At 48.0% G+C, this 26,630-nt stretch overlaps 2 protein-coding genes across 8 annotated transcripts in view; one reads left to right on the forward strand and one right to left on the reverse strand.

The window, feature by feature from the left end:
* Nucleotides 1–8,268: 8,268 nt before the first annotated feature.
* On the reverse strand, nt 8,269–25,164 carry TYW3 (tRNA-yW synthesizing protein 3 homolog). Of its 3 annotated transcripts, none has more exons than XM_044300430.1 (7): nt 24,888–25,164; nt 13,413–13,814; nt 12,181–12,261; nt 11,863–11,961; nt 11,348–11,419; nt 9,045–9,178; nt 8,269–8,801 (listed from the first exon to the last, which is right to left on the reverse strand). In XM_044300430.1, exons 2-7 carry the CDS (start codon nt 13,692–13,694, stop codon nt 8,606–8,608), a joined length of 864 nt encoding a protein of 287 aa, XP_044156365.1. In that variant the 5' UTR covers nt 13,695–13,814; nt 24,888–25,164; the 3' UTR covers nt 8,269–8,605. The 3 variants fall into 3 exon arrangements, with proteins under 3 accessions (XP_044156365.1, XP_044156363.1, XP_044156364.1); XM_044300428.1 differs by lacking the exon at nt 24,888–25,164 and adding an exon at nt 14,541–14,696; XM_044300429.1 differs by lacking the exon at nt 24,888–25,164 and adding an exon at nt 14,577–14,692.
* The window catches only part of CRYZ (crystallin zeta), a 35,785-nt gene continuing 23,881 nt past the window's right edge, over nt 14,727–26,630 (forward strand). The window contains exons 1-6 of one of the 5 annotated variants that reach the window (XM_044300424.1): nt 14,727–14,823; nt 18,258–18,374; nt 18,632–18,784; nt 19,495–19,658; nt 23,872–23,923; nt 25,249–25,425. In XM_044300424.1, the coding sequence (XP_044156359.1) occupies nt 18,264–18,374; nt 18,632–18,784; nt 19,495–19,658; nt 23,872–23,923; nt 25,249–25,425 (657 nt within the window). In that variant the 5' untranslated portion in view covers nt 14,727–14,823; nt 18,258–18,263. The other 4 variants (XM_044300426.1, XM_044300422.1, XM_044300425.1 and 1 more) reach the window with 4 other exon arrangements.

Below are 26,630 nucleotides of genomic sequence, written 5' to 3' on the forward strand. Positions count from 1 at the left end.
TTCTAATCCTGCCTGTGATGATAATGCAATGACTGTTGAAAAGTGATCTGTGAAGACCAAAGAAGTGGCGCCTATTATCAGACGTCGGGCTCATGCACACGAAAGTGTCCCGGCCAGGCCATCAATCAGTGGGTCCGCAATATACGGGCCCTGGCGGTTTGTGCACTGCATCACGGATGCAGACTCATTCACTTTCTGAAGGTGCGGAATGGAGGCACGGAACCACTACGGAGTGCTTCCGTGGCGTTTCTCCCTGTGTCTCCGCACCATATTCTATTTTTTTGCGGTGCGGACGGATCACGGACCTATTCAAGCTGAATGGGTCTGCATCCGTCTGAGGAAACCGCATGGATGTTGTCTGTGCATTGGGAACCACAAATTGAGGTCCCCAATGCACGGAACGGCTGGGCCGCGGCCGTGTGCATGGGCGCTTAGTGGCCAGTGCGAAATTGGATTTTTTTTTTTTTTGTTTAATATATAGATATAGACATGGAAATTTTTGGAAATTTTAAAATAACTACCAAAAATTCTTTAAAAGTATGTTTAACATGAGATAAACAATAGGTCATTTTCTGACGTCAGCACATAATAGGGCTAATAACATAAAGCCACGCACACAATGCGTGCTGAACCCTCCCGAGTAATTTCATAGCAGGGGAAAATTTGACAACCAGCCACCCAGACAATGTTGTCAGCAACTGTTTCCTCCCAAAAGTGAATGGTAACAAACATGGACACCTATCTCCCGCCCTTCCCTCCTCCACCGGCCCAGCTCGCCCAACGCATTTCTTGCTTCGTTACATTTTTATGTATTATTTTTACTTAATGGCCCCTATCTAAGCTTTCCAAAGCTGGCGGTGTCCCGTTCCCTGAGCCAGGAGGAGGTTGCAACCAGCAAAAAAAAAAGAAAAATAAAAAAATTCTACGTTAACCAGGGAGCCCTTAACTAAACTGAAAAAGACGAAGCAAAATAAACAAGTTGAACAGACCACGAAACTAATCTGCAAACACTAGATAAATGTTAGTGTTCTGGGAATTTATTGTGCAAAAACTGCTGCTAAACAAAAAATATAGAAATATACACAATCTATACGGCCTGACTTTAGTGGTTCCAGATACCGCCAAGGAGGAAACTCTACTGATACATATTTTGGGGGGGATGTCAACAGCCCGAGTAGCCAAACACACATGCAACTTATTACATGGTCTTAAAGGAACCGTCGTCTTCTGCTGCACTCCGACAGCCGATTACGGCCAACGCTAATTGAACATGTTAATCAAATGTTGAGTTATTAGATTTCATAAGTTCCACTTCAGAGGGGTCAGGACGGGCCCTTCCTCCGCAGACATCCATAGAGGAGCACACGTGACGTCCATGATTAGGTCCATACATACATGTGGCGCTTGCATTCCTGGGCTATCATATAGATCCTCGAAAAAAAAACGAAAAAAAAAAAAAAAAACATGCCGGCTATATTTAAGTTACACACTTTCCCTCTGTAACTGGACACCGCGGGCTCGTATGTGCATTCCGAATCTTTAATTTCATCTGTATACGCCATAATACAAACAAGACTGCCATTAAACATTTATTACAGGCAGCAAATGAACACAACAGCAACGGTTAATTGCAGCTGGAGGCTGAAAACGCGTTACATTGTGCCACCTAGTGGTAGACTGTGGAACTTCAGATTGCGTTGACTTTTTTTTTTTTTTCTTCTTTATTATATCAGCGGTTCCCAAAATTGGTTCTCTGGGGTTTGGAGCCCAATCATGGCGACTGTAGACACCGTTTTCTTCCAGCCCTGCTCCGTTATGTGTCCACTGTACTTTCCTCCTGTGTCTGAATTTTTAGGGTCTGAAGGCTAGGATCAATAAAAAAAAAAAAAAGAGTGATAAAGAGGTCTTGTGCACTACTCGGGCATTGGTTTGGTATAATTTTTGGGCTGTATGACCTACACGATGGAGCACAGGTTTGTAAAAATGTCCAGCCGACTGATTTTTTGGGCTCAGTATTAACCTGTCATCTATGCTGATTACACCATCTCCCCAACGGCAGCCATTCGCTATAGACTACACATCTTTCACAGACTCCTATGGTGATCTAAGGTCACTTCAGTAGAACCTTGGAGGGTCCGGGTTTTACGCCTGCTACAGGAAATCTCAAATGAGGCCACAGTATGGCCGTGTGAAACCTTTCTTAAGGAGTCCTGCGAGCAATTACCCAGCAAGTCTTCCATCTTGGCTGTAGCACCTGGGGAGAGTGGAGGAAGTAGCGTTGAAGTGCGTCTCCGTAGGACGCCATGTTATTTCTGATATTGCTGCGGGCTGTAATCACCGCGGCTACTTTTTTCTTCTGAACTCCAGTGAACTGTCTGTGTGTAGGAAAGTCTCCCGAGTATCTCTGCTCACGAGTCTGTTGATGGCTGCATTAAGACATGAGGATGGTCTGTTTTATTGACAGAACTGGTGCCTGCTCCCCGAAACCTGGAGCACTAGTGATACCACCCGGCGGTCCACCAAAAGGATCTGTCATACTCCTATATTCCACTATTGTAGTTATGACATCTCACAACAACAAAAGGTGAGCACCCTTCCTAACATCTCCCTTACTCCCCGTCATAGCACTACCTCTACTTTATGGAGCTCTGCATTTTTTTCTCTCTTTGAAACCAGCATTTTTTAATTCTTGGTGCTACTCCTGCTAATCTGTGGTGCTACAGGTGGCATCTGGACAGAATCAGTCTCCTCCCCCCTTTGGCAGCTGACAACATAGTCCGTGCTTACTTCCCCTGCAGAATCAGTCTCCTCCCTCTCTGGCAACATAGTCCCTGCTTACTTTCCCTGCAGAATCGGTCTCCTCCACCTCTGGCAACATAGTCCCTGCTTACTTTACCTGCAGAAACGGTCTCCTGCGTTTCTGGCAACATAGTCCCTGCTTACTTTCCCTGGAGAATCAGTCTCCTCCCTCTCTGGCAACACAGTCCCTGCTTACTTCCCCTGCAGAATTTGTCTCCTCCCCCTTCTGGCAACATAGTCGCTGCTTACTTTCCCTGCAGAATTGGTCTCCTCCCCCTTCTGGCAACATAGTCGCCGCTTACTTCCCCTGCAGAATCAGTCTCCTCCCCCTCTGGCAACATAGTCACTGCTTACTTCCCCTGCAGAATCAGTCTCCTCCCCCTTCTGGCAGTGGACAACATAGTCCATGCTTGTTCCTCTCCAGAAAAAGTCTCAACATAGTCCCTTCTTTCACTGAAGAAGACTCCTTAGCTCTATGGCTATGCTACAACAAAAGCTATGCTCTATCCTTGACAAGCACTCTCCATTGTTATGGTGAGATAGCCCACGTTGACCACTTCTGTGCTGAGATCTCTGTTGTGTTTTATTTCTATGGCAGACAGGCTCCTGGCTGCTGCTGCTTCTGGCAGTTAGGTCCAGGAGATAACTAATTTAGAGCAGCCATTTTCAACAGCAATACAATAAATATTTTGTTACACAGGGCAAGAGGTTATGCGGCTCCTGTTATGTTTTAGACTGCCCTGCCTTGGAGGGTAACAGGAAAACAATATGTAAAATAAGACCTCTGAAAGCTGCATTCACAATCCTGCTTTACAGCGGACATCGCCCAGCATTCCCTGCTTGTTCAGCTTCTTGCACAGCCAGAATATCCCATTGTACTACAGGTACTTACACATCTGTGAACTAACTAGCATTTCACAGACCTTACACCCTTCAGCTACTCGCCGCTCCCCATGCCTTTGGTGATCTAAGTTCAGTCTATTTGAACCACAGGGGTCCCAAGTCTAGAGGCTGTAGAACCGACACCAAAATGCAGCTGCACTGCCACTATCTGAATGAAATCTAAGGCTTTTGTGCATCTCCATGGTAACAGACTACAAAATAGTGTAGTCCCGTTGACATATCCCCTTCAGTCCGTTCCATACTTCCGGCTAACCTTCTGCTTTTATGTTCGGAAAGGTGCAGCCCTGTAACTGTATTTTTTGGCCTGAACCCTATCCGCATTTTATTTAATTTTTTGCGGATGCCAACTGTGTGCTGTCCAAACTGTAAACTACAGAACACGTCCTATTCTTGTTTGTTTTTCGGACAAGAATAGGCATTTGTTCAATGAGGCCTTTTTTCGTATTTTTCGGATCCGCGGACCGCAAAACAGATATGGCTGCGTGAATGCATCCTAAGACATAAAGGCAGAGTCAGACTACACACAAGTTTTATTTGTAGTCTGTAACCATGGAGACATAAAGGTCTACAAAGGAGCTGTATGAACACAACAGTAGGATATTTTAATCAGGACTGTATACAAAAGTTGCTTTATTTTAGATGCAATGAAACAATGAAAATATCTGCTATGAAGGTGGCTGGAGCCTGAAAATCAGGCAGGTTACCCAACGGCTTTGTGCCTCCTTGAAGGATCACCGTGATGGTTGCTCCACTTTACTAAGACCAGACGCGAGGTCCTCACTGAATGTCATGCTGTGTTCTTGTATTTTTCGGGCAGTGATGGAAGAAGGCTTGTCAATCTTAACGGGTTCAACTGTACGGATATCTGATCCTCAGCGCAATCAGTAGATTAAGGTGACCTAATCTCTCGTACACAGAATGCATTCTGCAATTATTTATTCAACAGAAATGCAATTAGCTTGGTTGGAGAAAGTAAGTGCACCCCCGGCATTATCATCCCATAACTTGATTAAGATTTACATCAGGTGCACCAAAACAGGTGGAAACGATTTGCAAATCATCTGAAATTAGAACAAAGGACCCGGCCGTACAGGAAGATGAAGGATATGGCCTACACTGTATCCCCGCACCAGAATGTCACGCCAAGATCAACAAAGCCAAGTGCCCCTCAGAACAAAATAGGGCCATTGATGCCCTTGTGGAGGGGAAGGGGGGGGGGGGGGGGATCTACAAAGCAACTGCAAAAGAAGTAAAGCACAGTAATATCATATACACATACAGTTTAATTCCTCCTATCCAACATTGCTAGGACAAGACCGGTGCTGGATTATCAGACTGTATATTGCAGTTCTGTGAACTAAAACGGAGATGCATTTGAAATTAGCAGGACCTGGCATGCGCCAGATTATTAAAGCGGTTTTCTGGGAATTAAAGGACATTAGCAGATCTGTCCCTATGACACTGGCTGACCTGTTACATGTGTTCTTGGCAGCTAAAGACGTCTGTGTTGGTCCCATGTTCATATGTGCCCACATTGCTGAGAAAAATTATGTTTTATCATATGCAAATTAGCCTCTAGGAGCAACGGGGGCGTCACCATTACACCTACAGGTTCTGCTCTCTCTGCAACTGGAAGGGCCCGGCGTTGTAAATATCACCACGTGTGGTCCTGTCAAAGTGCAGAGGGAGAGGCAGCTGCGGAGAAAGCAGAGCCTCTAGGTGTAATGGCAACGCCCCCGTTGCTCCTAGAGGCTCATTTGCTTATATTAAGACATCATTTTTCTCAGCAATGCAGACACATATGAACATGGGACCAACACAGACGTCTTTAGCTGCACAGCGCACATGCAACAGGTCAGCCGGTGTCATAGGGACAAATCTGCTGACAGATGCCCTTTAAATATTAAATGACCCATCCTCAGGACAGATCATCAATATCCAATTGGTGCCAACTCCCAGCGACCCCCAGTGTGGATGGGAGCCGCGACCTCGTCATACTATACTACACACCGAGTATAGCGGCTGCACTTAGTATTGCAGCTCAATCCCATTCACTGGAAAGGGAGTGATCTGCACAAAAACCATGCGACGGATGGACTGAGGAAGATGACATGACCTCTCCAAACAGCTGATCAGCAGGGGTGCCAAGAGTCGGACCCCCACCGCTCAGATATTGATGACCTGTTCTCAGAATAGGTCATCAATGTTTAAATCAATATACAAATTACTTCTCACTAGTGTCGAGCGAACTTGTGTTTTAAGTTCCGCGTCTAAAGTTCGGGTTATCGAAGTATCCCGTTATGGATTCCGCTACCACGGACCATAACGGAATTTAGAAACCATAACGGGATACTTCGATAACCCGAACTTTAGACGCCGAACTTAAAACACAAGTTCGCTCAACACTAATTCTCACCGGGAGGAACCTCCAGGTAGATAGAGGAATATAAAGTGCTGGAGGATTTCTGCAACCCTCGTTTATATGAATAGGACAGTTGCAGAATTTCTACGTCATTCCGGCCACGTGCGAACACGGCTTTCAGCTAGTCTCACAAGAGCATAACGTGTCCGTGTTCTGGGTGCACATCCAGGCCTGTATGAGCTTGCAAAAATCTGATTGTCAGGGCTCCAACAGTTAGCACCCCCAGAGAGGAGGAGGGGAGCGGTCCAACTGAAGTTAAAGGGAAAACTTTAGGTTGAGCTCACATATAACCCACAAAATCCACACTTAAATTTTGCTTAATTTGTAAATATATGCAGATTTTATGAAGTCTTTCTGCTGTAGATGTCACAAAGGCATTTAAAAATCGCATCAAAAGTGCCAGCAACTCTGAACGGGGAGAGGGCGAGCAGCATAAGCATATGGCAAAAGGATTTCTGCCCATTCAGATGAAGGAGACAATTGCGGACTGCAACAAACCTGACGAATCTGCGACAAAAATCAGCACAGCAGCACCTGGAAGAATTGTGAATGCAGCTCTGGAAGTTCATAGAGGATAATCTACAAAATAATATTCAAGGTTGTAAATTATTCAGATAAAATCACTAAGGATCTGCTCATATCCGCACCACAGGCCCTGTTGGCTCCGCTATGTTCCCCATTGTAACGGCAGACGCCTTGTCAGAACCTGACAAATGTCATTATAAGTCAATGGGGTCTGTCGGCACCTTCAGTATTAGTCCTGGGACAGAACCAGCAGAGCGTCATGGCTTATTATAAACACAAGGCTATTGTGAGCAAAGCCTAACTCACTGACGAGGAGTGGAGCAGCGCCCCCCTGTGGCCACACAATGGAAAAAGCTCAGCAAATGGACATCATCACTCTGCTTCCTAGGCACTTGCTTGGTGACTTATCAGCCTTCCCTGCTGCTAAATGTGCTGGTGAGAAATAAGGGGATAAGCGGCTACCAGGAACCTATGCAGCCTCTTATCCTTGAATAAAGAAAGGTTAGGATTTAAAACTGAAAATTTTTGAATTTAGAGAAATAACTATTTGAACCAATAATGTATTTTTTTTAAAATAAGAATAAAAGTTCAGCCCTAGAAGATACAGCTCATTTCATTTGCTGATTTTTGCATACTTTTTTTTTTAAAGGATCAATTAATTTAAAACCACAGCTACATGGCATATTCACAGAGCTCAACTTGTCATTAAAAAACACAGTGAGATCAGGATAACAACAAGCTCAGCACTGCTACATCTGTACATACGCAGCAGTTATGTTCTCTGCAGGTTTAGGGTACTTTCACACTTGCGTTGTTGGATTCCGGCAGGCAGTTCAGTCGCCGAAACCGACAATCCGATACCATTTGTAGACGGATTCGAATGCAGCTCTGTCTCACAAATGCATTGCAATACCAGATCAGTCTCTCCGGTTGTCATCCGGAAAAACAGATCCGATATTTATCTTTTTCACATTTTTAAAAGGTCGGCGCAGACTGCAAAACCCGATCCGTTTTTCCGGAACATTTGGGGCTGGATTCAGCGTTAATTCATTTTAATGGAAAATAATGCCAAATCCGGCATGTGTTCCGGTATTTTGGACAGAGAAAATACTGCATGCTGCGGTATTTTCTCCGTCCAAAAACTGTACAGTGACTGAACTGAAGACATCCTGAACGGACTGCTCTCCATTCAGAATGCATTAGGATAAAACTGAACAGTTATTTTCCGGTATTGAGCCCCTAGGACGGAACTAAATACCGGAAAAGTTTAACGCAAGTGTGAAAGTACCCTAAGGGTACTTTCACACTAGTGTTTTTCTTTTCCGGCGCTGAGTTCCGTCCTAGGGGCTCAAATCCGGAAAATAACTGATCAGTTTTATCCCCATGCATTCTGAATGGAGAGCAGTCCGTTCAGGATGCATCAGGACGTCTTCAGTTCAGTCTTTTTGACTGATCAGGCTTTTCATAAAACCGTAGCATGCTGTATTTTTACCTCCGGCCCAAAATCCTGAACACTTTAACTGAACGCCGGATCCGGTCTTTTTCCCATTGACTTGCATTAACGCCGTATCCGGCGCCGTGTGTTCAGTCAAACCGGATCCGGCTTTTGCATGTTAAACCCGAGAAATGTGAAAAAAAAGTTAAAGTCCATAAATGGTGGATCCGTTTTTTTCCAATGCATTTTTTTATTGTGATCAAAATCCTGATCAGGATTCAAATGTAATCCGTTTTCACACGTTTTCCCAGACCCGGCGGCAGTTCCGGTGTCTGAATTGAACGCCGGATTTAAACAACGCTAGTGTGAAAGTAGCCCAACATAGTCCTGTGGCACAGTGCCGCCTGCTGGAGATAGGAAGAATTGAAAGGCTATGTGCATTAATAAAAACACAGCCCTATGTTGTGATTTTTATACCCGCTCTTTCCGTTGCCCGTTTACGATTTGTTACCATGTTCACATTATAGAGTCATATCATGAAATAATGGGATACTGGTCTCTTCGTCATCCACAGAGTCCTCACACTGGTCAGAGTCTCTCCTCTTTTCCTGTTTCCTCCTCCGGCGGGTATATACCGGGCGCACAGACGTCTGATTGCTTTCTGCGTCACTTACGTGGTTTCTCTTGTGTAGGGCAGTCTGAAGGCAACTGTAAAATCTGCAGAAATAGAAAACAGAACTGAGCACAGTGCTCTGCTATCTCCGCAGCCCCAGACAGGATGGCCAGAGAGGCAGCGCTGTAACCGTCACCCCAATTCAATCCCCCATCTTAGACACCAATGAACTAATATCACCATGAACCGACTTATTCCCAAGACCCCAGTGCTGCAGGACCACAGAGCTGACTGGTACGCCGCCCGAGGTAGGGGGTGTAAATCTAATGGCTGTTATTTAGCCTCACCTGACGATCCGCTTCTTGTTCTCCTCCATTTTCTGATTTGCAGTTTGCACTAAGAAGTCAATGTATTCTTCGCTCACCAGACACTTTGCTTTGTGACTCAAGGGCACCTCCAGACAATGAGTACTCCGGACGGCCTGCAACACAAGAGGAGCTCACAACCTGCACAGACACAAGTACAGCCAATGGGAAATACAAAGAAATCCTCCATTTTAGGCCTCTTTCACACTTGCGTTGTCCGGATCCGTCGTGTACTCCATTTGCCGGAATTACACGCCGGATCCAGAAAAACACGTAAGAATGCATAATTTTTTCTTTCCGGATGCGTCTTTCCGGCTTTTTTGGTAAGATACTGATCTGGAAATCCTGAAGCCAACATCAACGAACTGCCAAAAAACGAACCCAGGGGCGGCGTCCACCGCGTTGGTGCCCAGGCAGCTCTGCCTCCTCGGCTCTTCTCCCCGCCCAGCCTCTCCCTCTGCCCGCCCATCTGTTTTCTCTCCCCCTCAGCAAGATCCCGCGCCTACGAGCTGACTTCCTTGGTCGGGGCATGCGCATAAGCTACTGCGATGCCGTGCCAGCAATGGGCATCGCAGTGCTCATGCCCCGGCCAAGGAAGTCATCGCGCAGGCGCGGGATCTCACTGTAATCTGTAGGCTCATTTTGCTAAAAATACGCTATTACTAACCTGTCATTCATAAAAATAAGGTGCCCAAGGGGATGTAAATGCCCGCATGTGCCGCCGTTCGTGCCCAGCGCCGCCTCATAATCTTCTGTGACGCCTCCCGCTCTCCCTCCCCCTCCCCCCTCCTCCTGCTGTAAGATCGCTGTGACGCCTCCCCCCTCCTCCTGCTGTAACATCGCTGTGACGCCTTCCGCTCTCCCTCCCTCCCCTTGCTGTAACATTGCGATGTTACAGCAGGAGGATGGGGGAGGGAGGGAGAGCGGGAGGCGTCACAGCGATGTTACAGCAGGAGGAGGGGGGAGGCGTCACAGCGATCTTACAGCAGGAGGAGGGGGGAGGGAGAGCGGGAGGCGTCACAGAAGATTATGAGGCGGCGCTGGGCACGAACGGCGGCACATGCGGGCATTTACATCCCCTTGGGCACCTTATTTTTATGAATGACAGGTTAGTAATAGCGTATTTTTAGCAAAATGAGCCTACAGATTACATTTATAAGACCACATTAGGAATGGTTAAAGCTCCCTGAACATTACCATATTTTTATCTGGAGGGGGTGAAACCTGGTGACAGAATCCCTTTAAAATAAAACCTGCTGGCTGCTTACAGCAACCACTAGAGGGAGCTCAATGCATGCTGGGTTATTATGGAGTTCATTGTATATACAGTAATCTCCTGTGCTCCCTCTAGTGGTGGCTGTATATATCTGTATGTAGTAAACTCCTGAGCTCCCTCTAGAAGTGACTATATATCATTACTAGTGTTCAGCGAACACAAGCTTCGGATGCTTCATCAGAAGTCCCTTCGTTCAAAACTTCGGAATAATACTGTACAGAATCCGTGTCCATACAGTTAGAATGTATGGGCTCCCATAAGCCGAAGTAAGTTATTTGCGAAGTCGCACGTTACTTTGTCGAATTACTTCAGTAGAAACCCACTTTAAAACAATAATCGGCTTTGGTTCCGACTACGACCTTGGAACCCAAGCAGATTTCGGTTTCAAGTTTTAATTATTTTTGTTTGTCTAGTGGGATTTTGTTTTAAGTATATATCTATTAAAAGCAATGTTTTAAGTAAGGTCTTTTCTCTCAGTGATATATAGATCAGTAGATGGTGAGGAGATTCTGCTGCTCTGAGGGGTCACTTTCCCACTGTGTGGCAGATTATACTGGGAAAAATTATGAAAAGTGTAACATTATTTATGCTTCATTTAAATTGGGTTTCTGAGACAAATACCGATGATCTATCCTCAGGAGAGGGCATCAATATCTGATCTGTGGGGCCTGACTCCCGGCACCCCAGCAAATATCTTGATGGAAGGGGCAGAAGCATTCAGATGATTTTTGCCGTCTCTTCTTCTTCCTGTGAGGTCATGTCCGTTGGTCACATGGACTTTCTGCAACTTGGTCCCATGCAAGTGAATGGGACTGCGCTGCAATACAAAGAGTGGCGCTCTGCTTGCAAATGTATGAAGAGTCGACAGCACACGTCCAAGCGCTGCAGCCCCCTCAAACAGCAAATGGGCTTGGGTGCTGGAAGTTTAGCCCCCACTGATCAGATACTGCTGACCCATCAAAAACAATAAGGAATGAGTGTGACAGTTGCTGCCTTGTGTCATCCTCACCATAATAATTTTCGCCTTCTTGCCAACAGTAATTCCGGAATTTCTGAACCCTGAATTAATGGCAACACTGTGCTGTAGGAAACAAGAGGTATAGGGTTAAAAGGTACCTGCCAGCAAGATCACAGAGCCAGATACACATAGGTTTACAGGTAAGTACAGATGTAGCAGAGCTTTGTCAATGAATAGTTTCACTTACGCACTAGAATTACTCACACAGGTGACATACTGATAGGATGGTTAGTGAGGGGTCTGAACAGCGTCCCACACTGACATCTAGATTGAACAGGCCGCAGCATTAGGTGCTGGAGCAAGAGTATCACAGCACCATGGCCCCTGGCATCACTAGAGGGACAGGGGTTTGATGCAAACTCCCCACCTGAGGTCTGACGCAAAGCCAAAAACATTTGAGATTACAATAATCTGTGCGAAATGGCAAACTCCTCTCTGTTGCATCTGTATAGGCACAATGTAAATGCGACAATGGGTATGGGTATATTTTCTTTCTTGAACCCTACCAGCAGCTGTGCATCCTCTAGCCTACGACACTGCACATGGAGGACGAAGGGCTCAAATTTCAGCACTGCATCTCCAAAGGCTTTCTGAAGACCTGAAAACTGACGACAGACGGGGGGGTTAATATTAAAAAGGGATAGCACCATATGTTTGGCTCTGGCTGTCCCCGGTACTGCATCCCAGTCATATTTACTTGAGCCCCCATAGGCTCTTCGGTCAGCTGGTTGGCCAAGGTGCCTGCCACTGACCAGATATTGATGACCTACCCCAAGGATATTAGAAAAGGCTCCTGAAAATACTACTCGCCCTCGTCCACTCACCACGTCGTCTTTTGTACAAAGATCATGAGTTACAAACAGCCAGGAGCAGTTCTGTTTCTGCACTACGGACACATCAGGCTTCTGAGGAAAAAACATCAGATCGGTATAATGAACAGATTATTAAAAAACCATCTACATGAACTCATGTACATTACCACATTCAACACGTAGGTGACAATGGATCAGGGGTGAAGAAAGGGGCACCCTGCTGCCCCACGATATCAGCATGGTCAGTACTTATACAACGGCCAACCACAAGACAAGAATCCGCCATCACAAGAAACCAGCAGCCGTCAGATGGTAGCCGCCCTATCACAGAACAGAGCGGCCGTCAGATGGTAGCTGCCCTATCACAGAACAGAGCGGCTGTCAGATGGTAGCCGCCCTATCACAGAAGAGAGCAGCCGTCAGATGGTAGCTGCCCTATCACAGAACAGAGCGGCCGTCAGATGGTAGCTGCCCTATCACAGAACAGAGCGGCCGTCAGATGGTAGCTGCCCTATCACAGAACAGAGCGGCCGTCAGATGGTAGCTGCCCTATCACAGAACAGAGCGGCCGTCAGATGGTAGCTGCCCTATTACAGAACAGAGCGGCCGTCGGATGGTAGCCGCCCTATCACAGAACAGAGCGGCTGTCAGATGGTAGCCGCCCTATCACAGAACAGAGAGGCAGTCAGACAGTAGCTGCCCTATCACAGAACAGAGCAGCCGTCGGATGGTAGCCGCCCTATCACAGAAGAGAGCGGCCGTCAGATAGTATTCGCTCCATCACTGCAAGAGCAGGGAGACTATGAATTACTGTCAGGATGATGTGATATAAAGACGTATTAAAAGGGTTTTCCAAGATTTTGATACTGATTACCTATTCACAGGGAAGGTCATCAGTATCTGATCGGTGGGGGTTCGACACCCAGGAACCTGGCCAATCAGCTGTTTGAGAAGGCACAGACACTCGCAGTAGTGCCGTGCTTACCAACCACTGTAGAGCGGCTATGCTTTGGTATCGCGCTCAGACCCATTGAAGTGAATGTGGCTGAGCGCGATACCAAGCACAGACTATACAATGTACTGCGCTGTGCTTGGTGACATATGAGAAGGCCACGGAGCTACTGCGAACACTGATGACTTCACAAACAGCTTATCAGAGGGGGTCCCGGGTGTCAGATACTGATGACCTATCCTCGTCAAACCCCATGCTTCTCCACAGTTAACTCTTAGTATTCAGCCTTCACCTCATCTATAAGGATGATCCTCCCAGAGCAGGAGCTGGTGGTGAAGTAGCAGTCCTGGAGGTTGATGTCCCTGACAATCTCCTCTATGTCCTTGTCCACACTGCCCTTCTTGCTGAGGTCCGTCTTACAGGAGGCCTGGAGCTTCCAGTGCATGAAAAGTCCAAGGGATTCGGATGGAGTCCGGGGCGTGTCCTGGTGGGAGGAACTGATGGGTCTGTTGGCGTTCTCCATGCTGCAGGGCGGAGGATGGACTTCCTTCAGATCAGGGCTCGAGAGCTCCATGATCTGGAAACGGAGAAACGACGGATTGTAGCTGCTGCGAGTTTCAGAATGAAGGCTCCGCCATGACCGGCTGCATTTCTTTTCTCTACTTCCTCATCAGGTTTTAGTCCTGGGCGTCACCTGTTCAGAGAGAACGAACCTGTGAGTGAAAAGCAATGGGCGGCATGCAGGGGGCACCGACGTCCTGTGTGCAGGGGCTGCATCAACCGACAGACATTGTGCCGGGAGTTTTTGGGGGCACCAGTCCTATGTATATTGGGGGGGACTAATTGAGTATATTTAGGGGCACCAGGTAATTACTTGGTGCCCCCCAATTTACACAGGACATTACTTGGGGGGCACCAGGTACTGACCTGACTATATGGGGGCACCAGGTACTGACCTGACTATATGGGGGCACCAGGTATTGACCTGACTATATGGGGGCACCAGGTACTGACCTGACTATATGGGGGCACCAGGTATTGACCTGACTATATGGGGGCACCAGGTACTGACCTGACTATATGGGGGCACCAGGTACTGACCTGACTATATGGGGGCACCAGGTACTGACCTGACTATATGGGGGCACCAGGTACTGACCTGACTATATGGGGGCACCAGGTACTGACCTGACTATATGGGGGCACCAGGTACTGACCTGACTATATGGGGGCACCAGGCACTGTCCTGACTATATGGGGGCACCAGGCACTGACCTGACTATATGGAGGCAGCAGGCACTGACCTGACTATATGGGGGCACCAGGCACTGTCCTGACTATATTGGGGCACCAGGCACTGTCCTGACTATATGGGGGCACCAGGTACTGACCTGACTATATGGGGGCACCAGGTACTGACCTGACTACACGCTCAGTCTGGAGGCCGCCATCTCACCTACGGAAGCTCCAACGGGACAAAATCCAGAACTGCGCGCTGTCCCGCTGAACGCCGCCCATCTTTAGTACTGGAGGCGTAGAGCGCTTAGGCTGTGGCTGTTTCCCTAAATAAACATGGCGGCTGTGTTCAGTCTCGCTGCTCCTTAGAGGACACGCCCCCTAGTGGTAGAAGAAGGCGACAACAGGGAAGACTGACAACAGCTGCGACCTCGCGGTGACACTGGAGGGCAGAGCGGGAGCCGCAGGTTACTGGGGGAGCTGGGGCAGGGAAGACTCTGCTGCTTGACTTACGAGGATTGCTGGGACTTGTAGTCCTACAAATGCACTCTTGGAACTGCAAGTGTAGACATATACAGTTAGAGTAAAGACACAGGGCATAGATCTGTAGAACTACAAGTCTCAGCATGGCAGTGGTTTGGTTGCAGGTGGGTGAGTCCACCAGGGACAAGGGAAGAGGCCACTGCCCTGTATAATGTGTACTCAGATGTGTCTAGCGCCCCTCCACTGGTCCTGGTGAGGACACATCGCTATGCAGGTGTGTACACAGCCTTTATATGATGACCCATTCTGCAGCTTTCTGATGCATCACCGCTATCAAGATCTCTGCTCGCTGTCAGTGAATGGAAGCATTCTTGTTCACACAGCCTGATGTAGTCCTGTGATTTGGGTGCAGAGTAGGTGCGCTGTGGAAGGATATCTGTGCTGGCAGCAGTCCGGCTGTTGTGAAACTACAACTTCCAGCATGCTCTATTCACTGCTACGGGGGTTCTGAGAAGAGCCAAGCAAGCGTGCATGCTGGGAGTCGTAGTTTAACTACAGCTGGAGAGGGGGAGGTTGCTGATTCCTGGCCTAGACCAGGGATCAGCAACCTCCAGCTGTTGTGAAACTACAACTCCCAGCATGCTCCATTCACTGCTACAGGGGGTTCTGAGAAGAGCCAAGCAAGCGTGCATGCTGGGAGAGGGGGAGGTCGCTGATTCCTGGCCTAGACCAGGGATCAGCAACCTTCAGAACTCCAGCTGCTGTGAAACTACAACTCCCAGCATGGTAACACAGAAGTGAATAAAGCATTCTGGGAGTTGTAGTTTTTGAACAGCTGGAGGTTGCTGGTCTCTTGTAACTAGGGATGAGCCCACTTCTGTTTCCAAGTTCGTCATCCAAGGTTCGGGTTATCAAAGAATTCCTTATGGATTCCGCTACCACGGACCATAAGTTAGCGGCATCTATAATGGTGTAGTGGACAGTGTCAGGTCTCCCTCCACTGACAGCAAGCAGAGGGAATTATTAAAGGCAGTTTAGTGGCAAATTTTTCACATTTCACACGATGTCACACGCATCTTTAAGTCTTAGGCCCCTTTCACACGGGCGAGTTTTCCGCACGGATGCGATGCGTGAGGTGAACACATTGCACCCGCACTGAATCCTGACCCATTCATTTCTGAGGGGCTGTGCACATGAGCGGTGATTTTCATGCATTACTTGTGCGTTGCGTGTAAATTGCAGCAAGCTCTATTTTGTGCGTTTTTCACGCAACGCAGGCCCCATAGAAGTGAATGGGGCTGCGTGAAAATCGCAAGCATCCGCAAGCAAGTGCGGATGCGGTGCGATTTTCACGCACGGTTGCTAGGAGACAATCGGGATGGGGACCCGATCTTTATTATTTTCCCTTATAACATGGTTAAGGGAAAATAATAGCATTCTGGTTTAATAGCTTCATGCATTCCCCATGTAATAACAATTCCGGAGCATCTATTCTTACGGCTCTATGTTGTGCCGTTCCTTTACTATTCCTGCTAGAAGTTATGAATGAATTGCTAGCAGTCTGCAGTAAGGGTCCAGAGGGGAGGTAACCAGTTAGGGGTGTGCCCCTGCTCAGTCTCACGCTATCCAATCAGTGCTGCCATTGTCAGACTGTGCAGGGACACCCCCCCCCCCCCAACTGGTTACACCCCTCTGTACCCTTACTGCAGACTGCTAGCAATCCATTCATAACTTCTAGCAGGAATAATAAAGGGACGACACAACATAGAGCCATAAGAAGAGATGCTCCAGAATTTGTAGAAATTAAGCCTGGTCAGCGTGTCACGCGGTAACGCGGGGTTAAGTTGTTTAGGCTTCGGTACCCGGTGAATTCTGTCCACCAGGAGGTCCATTTCAGGTAAGTCCGGTAGAACATCTCTGAGGAACCCAGCAAAGAAGTCCCGGAGTTGAGAGTCCTGGATATTCTCTGGGATCCCTCTAAGGGCTCGTTCACACGACCATTTGTGTCCCGTTCCGGAATTGCGGACCGCATTTGTGGATCCGCAATACACGGGCACCGTTCCGTTGTCATTCCGCATCACGAATGCGGACCCATTCATTTCAATGAAGCACGGAACGGAACACTACGGAGTGCTTTCCGGGGTTCCGTTTCGTGCCTCCTCACCGCAAAAAGACAGAACATGCTCTATCTTTTTGCGGAACGGAGGGATCACCGACCCATTCAAGTGAATGGGTCTGCGATCCCCATGCGCCTGCCCCACGGAAGGTGCCCGTGCATTGCGGACCGCAATTTGCGGTTCACAGCACGGGCACGGGACGCCAACGGTCGTGTGAATGAGCCCTAATGCGCACATTATTTCTCCTGGTCCTGTCCTCCTGGTCCTGTCCTCCTCTAGCTCATAGTGAGCATCTATCAAAGCGTTATGAGAGATAGCATACTCCGCCATCTTGGATTCAATGCATGCAGTACGATCTCCCGGGTCCGAGGTTTCCCGCTTTAGATCGCACAGCATGTCCTTAAAGTAGCCAGCAGTATGTTCCTAAAGATCCTTTTCTTCCTCCGGCCAGATGCACCAAAATCGTGAAAAACGAACTTTAATCCCCTGCACGCGCTATGTAACAGCAGAGTTTGAAGACCCGTCCTCCCTTCACTGTGATTGACATCCTGCTGTGAGCGCACAAGTATCGCGCATGCGCGGTGCGCTCCTTGTCACTGCGCAACCCCCACTCAGCCGGCCGCTTTCCGCTCTCTGCGCATGCGCCGGGCTTTTCCTTCGTGCGTGCGCGCCTGGCGGTTTGGGAGGCATTTTTTAGGTGACAGGTTCCCTTTAAATGTGCCCACACTTGTTAATTATTTGGTGCCACTACTTAGGTCTGGTTCTGTGTGCGTCACATCTTGCCTGATATTGTGCGTCGCCTCCAGTTGTATCTTTTCCATATTAAGAGCGGTACTCTGGATTTTTATGTCATTGTACAATAAAGATTTATTTTTAAGGGTCAACGTTTGTAGCTCTGCCACTTATTTTCTTTTGGTTTGGTTATAATTATAATTAGTTTGTTGAGCAGATTATGGTGAAGTTACAATTTAAAGGACTATTTGTTGTAGAATTTTTATTTCTTTTTTTGCGCAAATACTGTTAGACCCAAAAAAGTCACAAAGCCAAAATTCTGCAGGGCAGGTTGTGGTGAATTTACAGAACGTGTCACATGACCTGGAATCAGGACCTTATCAGATCAGGGAAAAGTGACACATTGTAACGTTCCTCCTGTGCAGTCGGCGGGCTCAGCAGCCGGGCGGTAAGCAATAGGCATGAGTATATTACATTATAGCTGTATATAATATATATATATATATATATATATATATATATATATACATGACTGTATGATATTACAGCTGTGCGTGTTTATGTTATAGAGGAAAATGGCTTACATGGGAAGGGTCATGCGGGCAATTCGGGTGCTGGAGTTTGGGAAACCTGAGGTTCTGAACTTCTTTAAAGATGTCCCAGTCCCTTCACCAGGACAGAACCAGGTACTGCTGTCTTACATAAAGTGAAGCTGCAGTTTAGAGCACAGTGGAAACTTACATAATGGAGTTTTCTGGTACTTTGTTTTTATCTTTCTACTGTATTTCTGTTATATCTATCTATCTATGACTCTATCATCTATATATCTATCTACTGTATTTCTGTTATATCTATCTATGACTCTATCATCTATATATCTATCTACTGTATTTCTTTCATATCTATGTATTGTATTTGTGTCTCTTATTATTTTATATTAAAGCTTTTAATCCGAGTGCACGCATGTGGAGTTAACCCTGTGGACACTTACATCAGAGCTGGCATGCTTGAACCAAAGCCTAGGTTACCCTTCACGCCCGGTTTAGACACATCAGGGGTAGTGGAGGATGTTGGCAGCAGTGCCAGCTCATTCAAGGTAAGCAATGTGTTTTTTTTGTTTTTTTTTGGTAGCCTGGCCATTTTACCCAGTAATACCGCGCACCGCATGAAAAACCTGCCCAGCCTGTGCAGACAGTTTACAGAGTGCCAGCTGTGCCAGGGAGGTAGCCCTCTTCCGGGCAGGACCAGCGCGGTTTTTGTATTCTCCCTTTTTGCATTCCGGCGGTCATTGTCTAGTTTTTGCAGCTGTATGAGGCCTTGCTTTTTGCAGGACGAGTTGTTCTTTATGTAAATTAATAGTTTTGCAAAAAAAATGCTGAAAATGCATTTGCTGCAGTTTTTTTTTTTTTTTTTTTTTTTTTTTTTTTTTTACAGAATTCCCCGTTCAACATAAATCTAGCTAGAAATGTATTGTACAGGTTCTTACAGTCCTAATGATACCTGCTTGTTATTTTATGCTTTTGGGATTTTTATTTTTTCAACTGAATGTACTGGCATATGTCTCCTACGAGTATGCCAACGTATGCCCTGACAATATGGTCAGATAGCCCTGGACTGTGACGCCTCTGATGCAGTCTCCCAGCGTTGATCATGGTGTTGGAGGTTCCTCTGATCTCCACTATTACGGCGGGGGTCTTCCTGCTTGTTTAACCAGGTAGTGGCAGGACGCTCATGGTGTACATAACCCATGTTTATGGCGATGCTATTTTAACATATAGTCATTATTTTTTGTTTGCATGTGTACAGAAAGGAGATCGCGTGTTCACCACAAATACAATCACGGGGGGATATGCGGAGTACGCCGTCGCCTCTGAAGATACGGTCTACCAACTGCCCGAGCAGCTGAGCTTTAAGCAAGGAGCCGCCATATCTATTCCATACTTCACTGCCTACAGGGCCCTGTTTCAGAAGTAAGCTCTTTATATAGCGTATTTTTCGCTCTGTAAGGCCTCATGCACACGACCGTTGTGTGCATCCGTGGCCGTTGTGCCGTCTTCCGTTTTTTTTCACGGACCCATTGACTTTCAATGGGTCCGTGGAAAAATCGGAAAATGCACCGTTTGGCAGCCGCATCCGTGAGCCGTGTTTCCTGGCCGTGAAAAAAATATGACCTGTCCTATTTTTTTCACGGCCAACGGTTCACGGGCCCATTCAAGTCAATGGGTCCGTGAAAGAACACGGATGCACACAAGATTGGCATCCGTGTCCGTGATCCGTGGCCGTAGGTTTTAGTTTCATACAGACGGATCCGAAGATCCGTCTGCATAAAAGCTTTTTCTGATCTAAGTTTTCACTTCGTGAAAACTCATTTCCGACAGTATATTCTAACACAGAAGCGTTCCCATGGTGATGGGACGCTTCTAGTTAGAATACACTGCAAACTTTGTACAAGACTGCCCCCTGCTGCCTGGCAGCACCCGATCTCTTACAGGGGGATATGATAGTACAATTAACCCCATCATATCCCCCTGTAAGAGATCAGGGCTGCCAGGCAGCAGGGGGCAGACCCCCCCCCCCCCCCCTCCCCAGTTTGAATATCATTGTGCGGCCCCCCCCCCCTCCCCTGTTGTTAACTCGTTGGTGGCCAGTGTGCGCACCCCCCTCCCTCCCTCCCTCTATTGTTTTAATACATTGGGGCCAGTGTGCGCGCCCCCCCCCAACCCCCCCTCCCTCCCTCTATTGTTTTAATACATTGGGGCCAGTGTGCGCGCGCCCCCCCCAACCCCCCCTCCCTCCCTCTATTGTTTTAATACATTGGGGCCAGTGTGCGCACCCCCCCAACCCCCCCCCCCCCCCCCCCCTCCCTCTATTGTAATCATCATCGGTGGCAGCGGAGTAGAAGATTTTCATACTTACCTGCTTCTTGCTGCTGCGATGTCTGCGTCCGGCCGGGAGCTCCTCCTACTGGTAAGTGACAGGTCTGTGCGGCGCATTGCTGTCACTTACCAGTAGGAGGAGCTCCCGGCCGGACGCAGACATCGCAGCAGCCAGCAGCCAGGTAAGTATGAAAATCTTCTACTCCGCTGCCACCGATGATGATTACAATGGGGGGAGGGAGGGGGGGTTGGGGGGGTGCGCACACTGGCCCCAATGTATTAAAACAATAGAGAGAGGGAGGGAGGGGGGGTTGGGGGGCGCGCGCACACTGGCCCCAATGTATTAAAACAATAGAGGGAGGGAGGGGGGGTTGGGGGGGCGCGCGCACACTGGCCCCAATGTATTAAAATAATAGAGGGGGGGTTGGGGGGCGCGCGCACACTGGCCCCAATGTATTAAAACAAGAGAGGGAGGGAGGGGGGGGGTTGGGGGGCGCGCGCACACTGGCCCCAATGTATTAAAACAATAGAGGGAGGGAGGGAGGGGGGTGCGCACACTGGCCACCAACGAGTTAACAACAGGGGAGGGGGGGCCCACTGGCCACCAATGAGTTAAAAACAGGGGGGGGGGGGGGTCTGCCCCCTGCTGCCTGGCAGCACCTGCCAGGCAGCAGGGGGCAGTCATGTACACAGTTTTTTTGTATATTCTAACCTGAAGCGTCTCCATCACCATGGGAACGCCTCTGTGTTAGAATATACTGTCGGAAATGAGTTTCACGATGTAGCTCATATCCGACAGTATATTCTAACATAGAGGCGTTCCCATGGTGATGGGGACGCTACAAGTTAAAATATACCATCGGATTGGAGAAAACTCCAATCCGATGGTATAACAGAACTCCAGACTTTACATTGAAAGTCAATGGGGACGGATCCGTTTGAAATGGCACCATATTGTGTCAACATCAAACGGATCCGTCCCCATTGACTTGCATTGTAATTCAGGACGGATCCGTTTGGCTCCGCACGGCCAGGCGGACACCAAAATGACTTTTTTTTCATGTCCGTGGATCCTCCAAAAATCAAGGAAGACCCACGGACGGAAAAACGGTCACGGATCACGGACCAACGGAACCCCGTTTTGCGGACCGTGAAAAAAAACGTCCGTGTGCATGAGGCCTAAGACACATATATTTCTCATTAAACCTCAGATCAGACCCCCAGTCCTCATCAGATCTCAGATCAGGCCCCAGTCCTCATTAGGCCCCCAAATCAGACCCCCAGTCCTCATCAGATCTCAGATCAGGACCCCAGTCTTCATTAGGCCCCCAAATCAGACCCCCAGTCCTCATCAGACCCCCAAATTAGAGCCCCAGTCTTCATCAGCCCCTTAATCCCCATCAGACCTTAGATCAGACACCCAATCCTCATCAAACCCTAAAATCAGACCGCAAATTATCAGACCTCAGATCAGACCGCCAACACTCATCAGACCTCAGATCAGAACCCAAATCCTCATCAGACCTCAGATCAGAACCCAAATCCTCATCAGACCTCAGATCAGACCCCCATTCTTCATCAGACCTCAGATCAGACCCCCATTCTTCATCAGACCTCAGATCAGAACCCCAATCTTGATCAGACTTCAGATCAGACCCGGAAATCAGACCCTAAATAATCAGACCCCCAATCTTCATCAGACTTCAGATCAGACCCCCATTCTTCATCAGACCTGAAATCAGACAGACCTTAGATCAGACCCCCATGCTTCATCAGACCTCAGATCAGAACCCCAATCTTCATTAGGCCCCCAAATCAGACCCCCAGTCCTCATCAGACCCCCAAATTAGAGCCCCAGTCTTCATCAGCCCCTCAATCCCCATCAGACCTTAGATCAGACACCCAATCCTCATCAAACCCTAAAATCAGACCGCAAATTATCAGACCTCAGATCAGACCGCCAACACTCATCAGACCTCAGATCAGAACCCAAATCCTCATCAGACCTCAGATCAGACCCCCATTCTTCATCAGACCTCAGATCAGACCCCCATTCTTCATCAGACCTCAGATCAGACCCTAAATAATTAGACCCCCAATCTTCATCAGACTTCAGATCAGACCCGGAAATCAGACCCTAAATAATCAGACCCCCAATCTTCATCAGACTTCAGATCAGACCCCCATTCTTCATCAGACCTCAAATCAGAACCCCAATCTAAATCAGACAGACCTCAGATCAGACCCCCATTCTTCATCAGACCTCAGATCAGAACCCCAATCTTGATCAGACCCGGAAATCAGACCCTAAATAATCAGACCCCCAATCTTCATCAGACTTCAGATCAGACCCCCATTCTTCATCAGACCTGAAATCAGACAGACCTCAGAGCAGACCCCCATGCTTCATCAGACCTCAGAGCAGACCCCCATGCTTCATCAGACCTCAGATCAGAACCCCAATCTTCATCAGACCTCAGATCAGAACCCCAATCTTCATCAGACCCTGAAATCAGATCCCAAATTATCAGACCTCAGATAAGACCGCCAATCTTCATCAGACCTCATCTCAAATCAGACAGAAAATAAATAAAACAACTCACCTCTCCTACTCCGGAAGGTGTCGCCACTCGGGAGATGGATGCATGAGCAGTTCATGGAGAGCATGGACAGCACATGTCCATGATTCACTGACATGTGAAATAGGCCTGACTCTGTGTGTCACGCATAGTAAGGCTTTACACATTAAGGTCCATTCACACGTCCGTATGAATGGTCCGGAACCGTTCCGCAATTATGCGGAACGGATGCAGACCCAATCATTTTCAATGTGCTGTCCGCATCTGCAGTTCCGGTCCGCGGATCCGCAAACAAATACAGCATGTCTTATTCTTGTCCGCAGCTGCGGACAATAGGAATCCTCTTTATAGTGCCGGCGGTTCGCAAAACACTACGGACGTCTGAATGGACCCTTAGATTTATTTGGGCCAAACCGGATGAATTTGGTGGGACAGGAGAACCATCTAATGCTTATGGGGGGACCTCCTGATGGATCTGGCTTTTAACTTTGCAAACATCTCTTTTTAACATGTTGTATGCTCCCGTCGCCCCAGCGGCCGGATTTCCAATAGTCTTGTCTTTGTGCTGAGGCTACTAACGGTCTGCACGGTAGTCTATGGGCTACGACAGTATTCAGTTATTGCAGTATTAAACGATCAGGAATCCGCACCGCCGGCACAGTAAAACATGCAGCAGATCGCACAGAATATTCTGCAGAGCATTACACCTTTCTCTTTTTGTTATATAGAGCGCAGGGCAAACCCGGAGAGGTGGTCCTCGTACACGGTGCCAGTGGGGGAGTAAGTAATGGTCGCTCTAAACAATGACTATGGAGCTGAGTCCACCAAAAGCTATATTCTGCGATATCTCTCTTCTCTCTCTTTTCCCATAAAGTCCAACCAGAGATTGCAACTTCCATTGGAGAGGTCACTCAGCTTTCCTAGAGCCCAGTTGTAACCAGTGCACCCAATTTTAGACAACCGAAAATAGGGAAAGGGGAGGCGAGTGTAGAATAGTTATTACCTGGTAGTCTAAGACATTAAAAGGGTTAAATATCTGCTTTCCTGTTCTCCAGGGCAGTGGAAGGGTAAATGCCTGTATCCATGGTGGGCTAGTGCAGTAGAGGGGCTAATGTCTGTTTCCTTGGTGGCCAAGGGTTGTGACAGATTAATGCCTGCTTCCATGGTGGTCTTGGGTATTGGAAGGGTTATAGCCGACTTCCCTGGAATGCTAGGCCAGGAGAAAGGTAATGCTTCCTTCCCTGGATGTCAAGGGCAGTGGAAGGGTTAATGTCTGATTCCCTGGTGGTCTAGGGCTGTGGAAAGGTTAATGTCTGCTTCCCTGGTGGTCTAGAGAGCAATGGGTTAATGTCTGCTTCCCTGGTGGTCTAGAGCAGTGGAAGGGCTGATGCCTGCTTACCTGGAGATCTAGGACAGCGGAAGGGTTAATGCCTGTCTCACTGGAGGTCTAGGGCGGTGGAAGGGTTAATGTCTGCTTCCCTGGTGGTCTAGAGAGCAATGGGTTAATGTCTGCTTCTCTGGTGGTCTAGAGCAGTGGAAGGGTTGATGCCTGCTTACCTGGTGGTCTAGAGCAGTGGAAGGGTTGATGCCTGCTTCCCTGGAGATCTAGGACAGCGGAAGGGTTAATGCCTGTCTCACTGGAGGTCTAGGGCGGTGGAAGGGTTGAGGTCTGCTTCCCTAGTGTTCTAGGGCAATGGGTTAATGTCTGTTTTCTAGGTGGGCAAGGGAAGTAATGGATTAATACCTGCTTCTCTGGTTTTATAGGGCAGTTGAAGGGTTAATCTTGTTGACCGAGGGCATTGATAGGTTAATGCCAGCATCCCTGCTATTGTAGGATCGGGAAGGAGTTAATGCCAGCTTCCCTTAGTCTGTAGGACAGTGGAAGGGTTAATGTCTTGCTCCCTGGAGGTCGATGGCAGTGCTCAGTTAATGCCAGCTTCCCTTAGACTGTGGGGCAGTGAGGGGTTAATAGACGGGCAGACTATTGCTTTAGTTATATCTGCTGAGTCATAATGAGACACTTCATTCCTGTGCGGGATCTGGCAGCGGGCACACGTTGGCGTGATTTGCACGTTCAGTTTATCTCTCATCTTCTTCCCTTGTAGGTGGGGATAGCGGCTTGTCAGATCGCCAGGGCCTGCGGATTCAAAGTGCTAGGCACTGCCAGCACCCCTGAAGGGTTAAACCTGGTCTTACAGAATGGAGCCCACAAGGTGTTCAACCACAGGGAGAAGGATTACATCGAGAAGATCAAGGGAAGTGTCCGTGCAGTGTCCCAGGGGGTCAGTAGTGTAGGCTGGGCTTTGTAGTGCAGATTGACCACTAACCTGGGATCCACTGTCGTCTTCAAATGGGGCAAACACTGGAACAGGCAGGTAGTTAAAGAGTTCGTGACGCCAGTGTCAATTAAACGGTGACACGCCGTGTAAAGTATGGTGGAAGAATGAAGCAAGCACAGGATAGCCAACAAAAACTGGAACTTTTACTGAATATCAGTCAGGATAATACATGGACACAGGAAGAGCACAGTTCCATAAAAGACGGTTGGTTTCTTATAGCAATACAGGTGGTTCTTGGGAGTTACAGAATGGCCGGTCCTAGCAATGTATAATAGAGTGTTGATTGCAGGAGATGCAGTACAGGCGGCTTACACACTATTCCTGACTGGGTCCTGACTCATATGTGACTTTCTCTCCAAGGTCTAATGCCCTTTATCTGGCGTACCCTTGAAGCTGTCCTTATCTAGTACCTCCTCTGTTATATGGAGTACCTCTTGCTTATCTGATCGGCCTCTGTGGTATTCTGTGTCTTGGCTTGTGGCTTGCTTATGCTGCTTCAGCTAAACGGATGGTGACTCAGGAGGAAACCTCTCTGCACTGAGTCTGGAAACTTCTACCCTTCCTGAGCTAGGCCCTAGCCTATTTATACTGAACTGGGGGCTCCCTCTGCTGGCTGTGATAAGGATTGCCGGTAACCGGCCTGACTGGCTTAAAGGGAACTACACACTCAAATCTAGCAGTGTCGGGTAGCCTACCCGTATGCTGCACACCCCCAGACTTTAACGTGAGTAAGGCCTCATACTCACACACATGCCTGAACCAACATAAGCTGATGCATAATTTAAACAGTACATTATAAATATAATAAACAACTATTTCACATAAAAATATAACATTTGCAATAACTGACGCAAGAAAAAGGGGCGTCTTTTTTCTTCTTAGGCACGGCCGCTGACCTGGCACAGCGGACTTAAGGTGAACCAGGTTAGTCTATTTTTCTTGACTGAGGTATAATAAGGAACTACACAGGGTTTCCCCGTGGGTGTAGAACAGGCAAGGGCTCACGTGGAGGAGTCCATTCTTGCGCACAAACATCAAGCAGGCTATTTCCGATAGTAACTGTTCGAGAGGAGACACCACCAGCATAGTCAAAGTCTCTTAAATGGACTGGCGGACGTCCCCTGGTCATCCGGGTGGACCTTCTCAAC

This window comes from Bufo gargarizans, chromosome 7 (genome assembly GCF_014858855.1).
Source record: "Bufo gargarizans isolate SCDJY-AF-19 chromosome 7, ASM1485885v1, whole genome shotgun sequence".
In the NCBI taxonomy this organism is placed as follows: domain Eukaryota; kingdom Metazoa; phylum Chordata; class Amphibia; order Anura; family Bufonidae; genus Bufo; species Bufo gargarizans.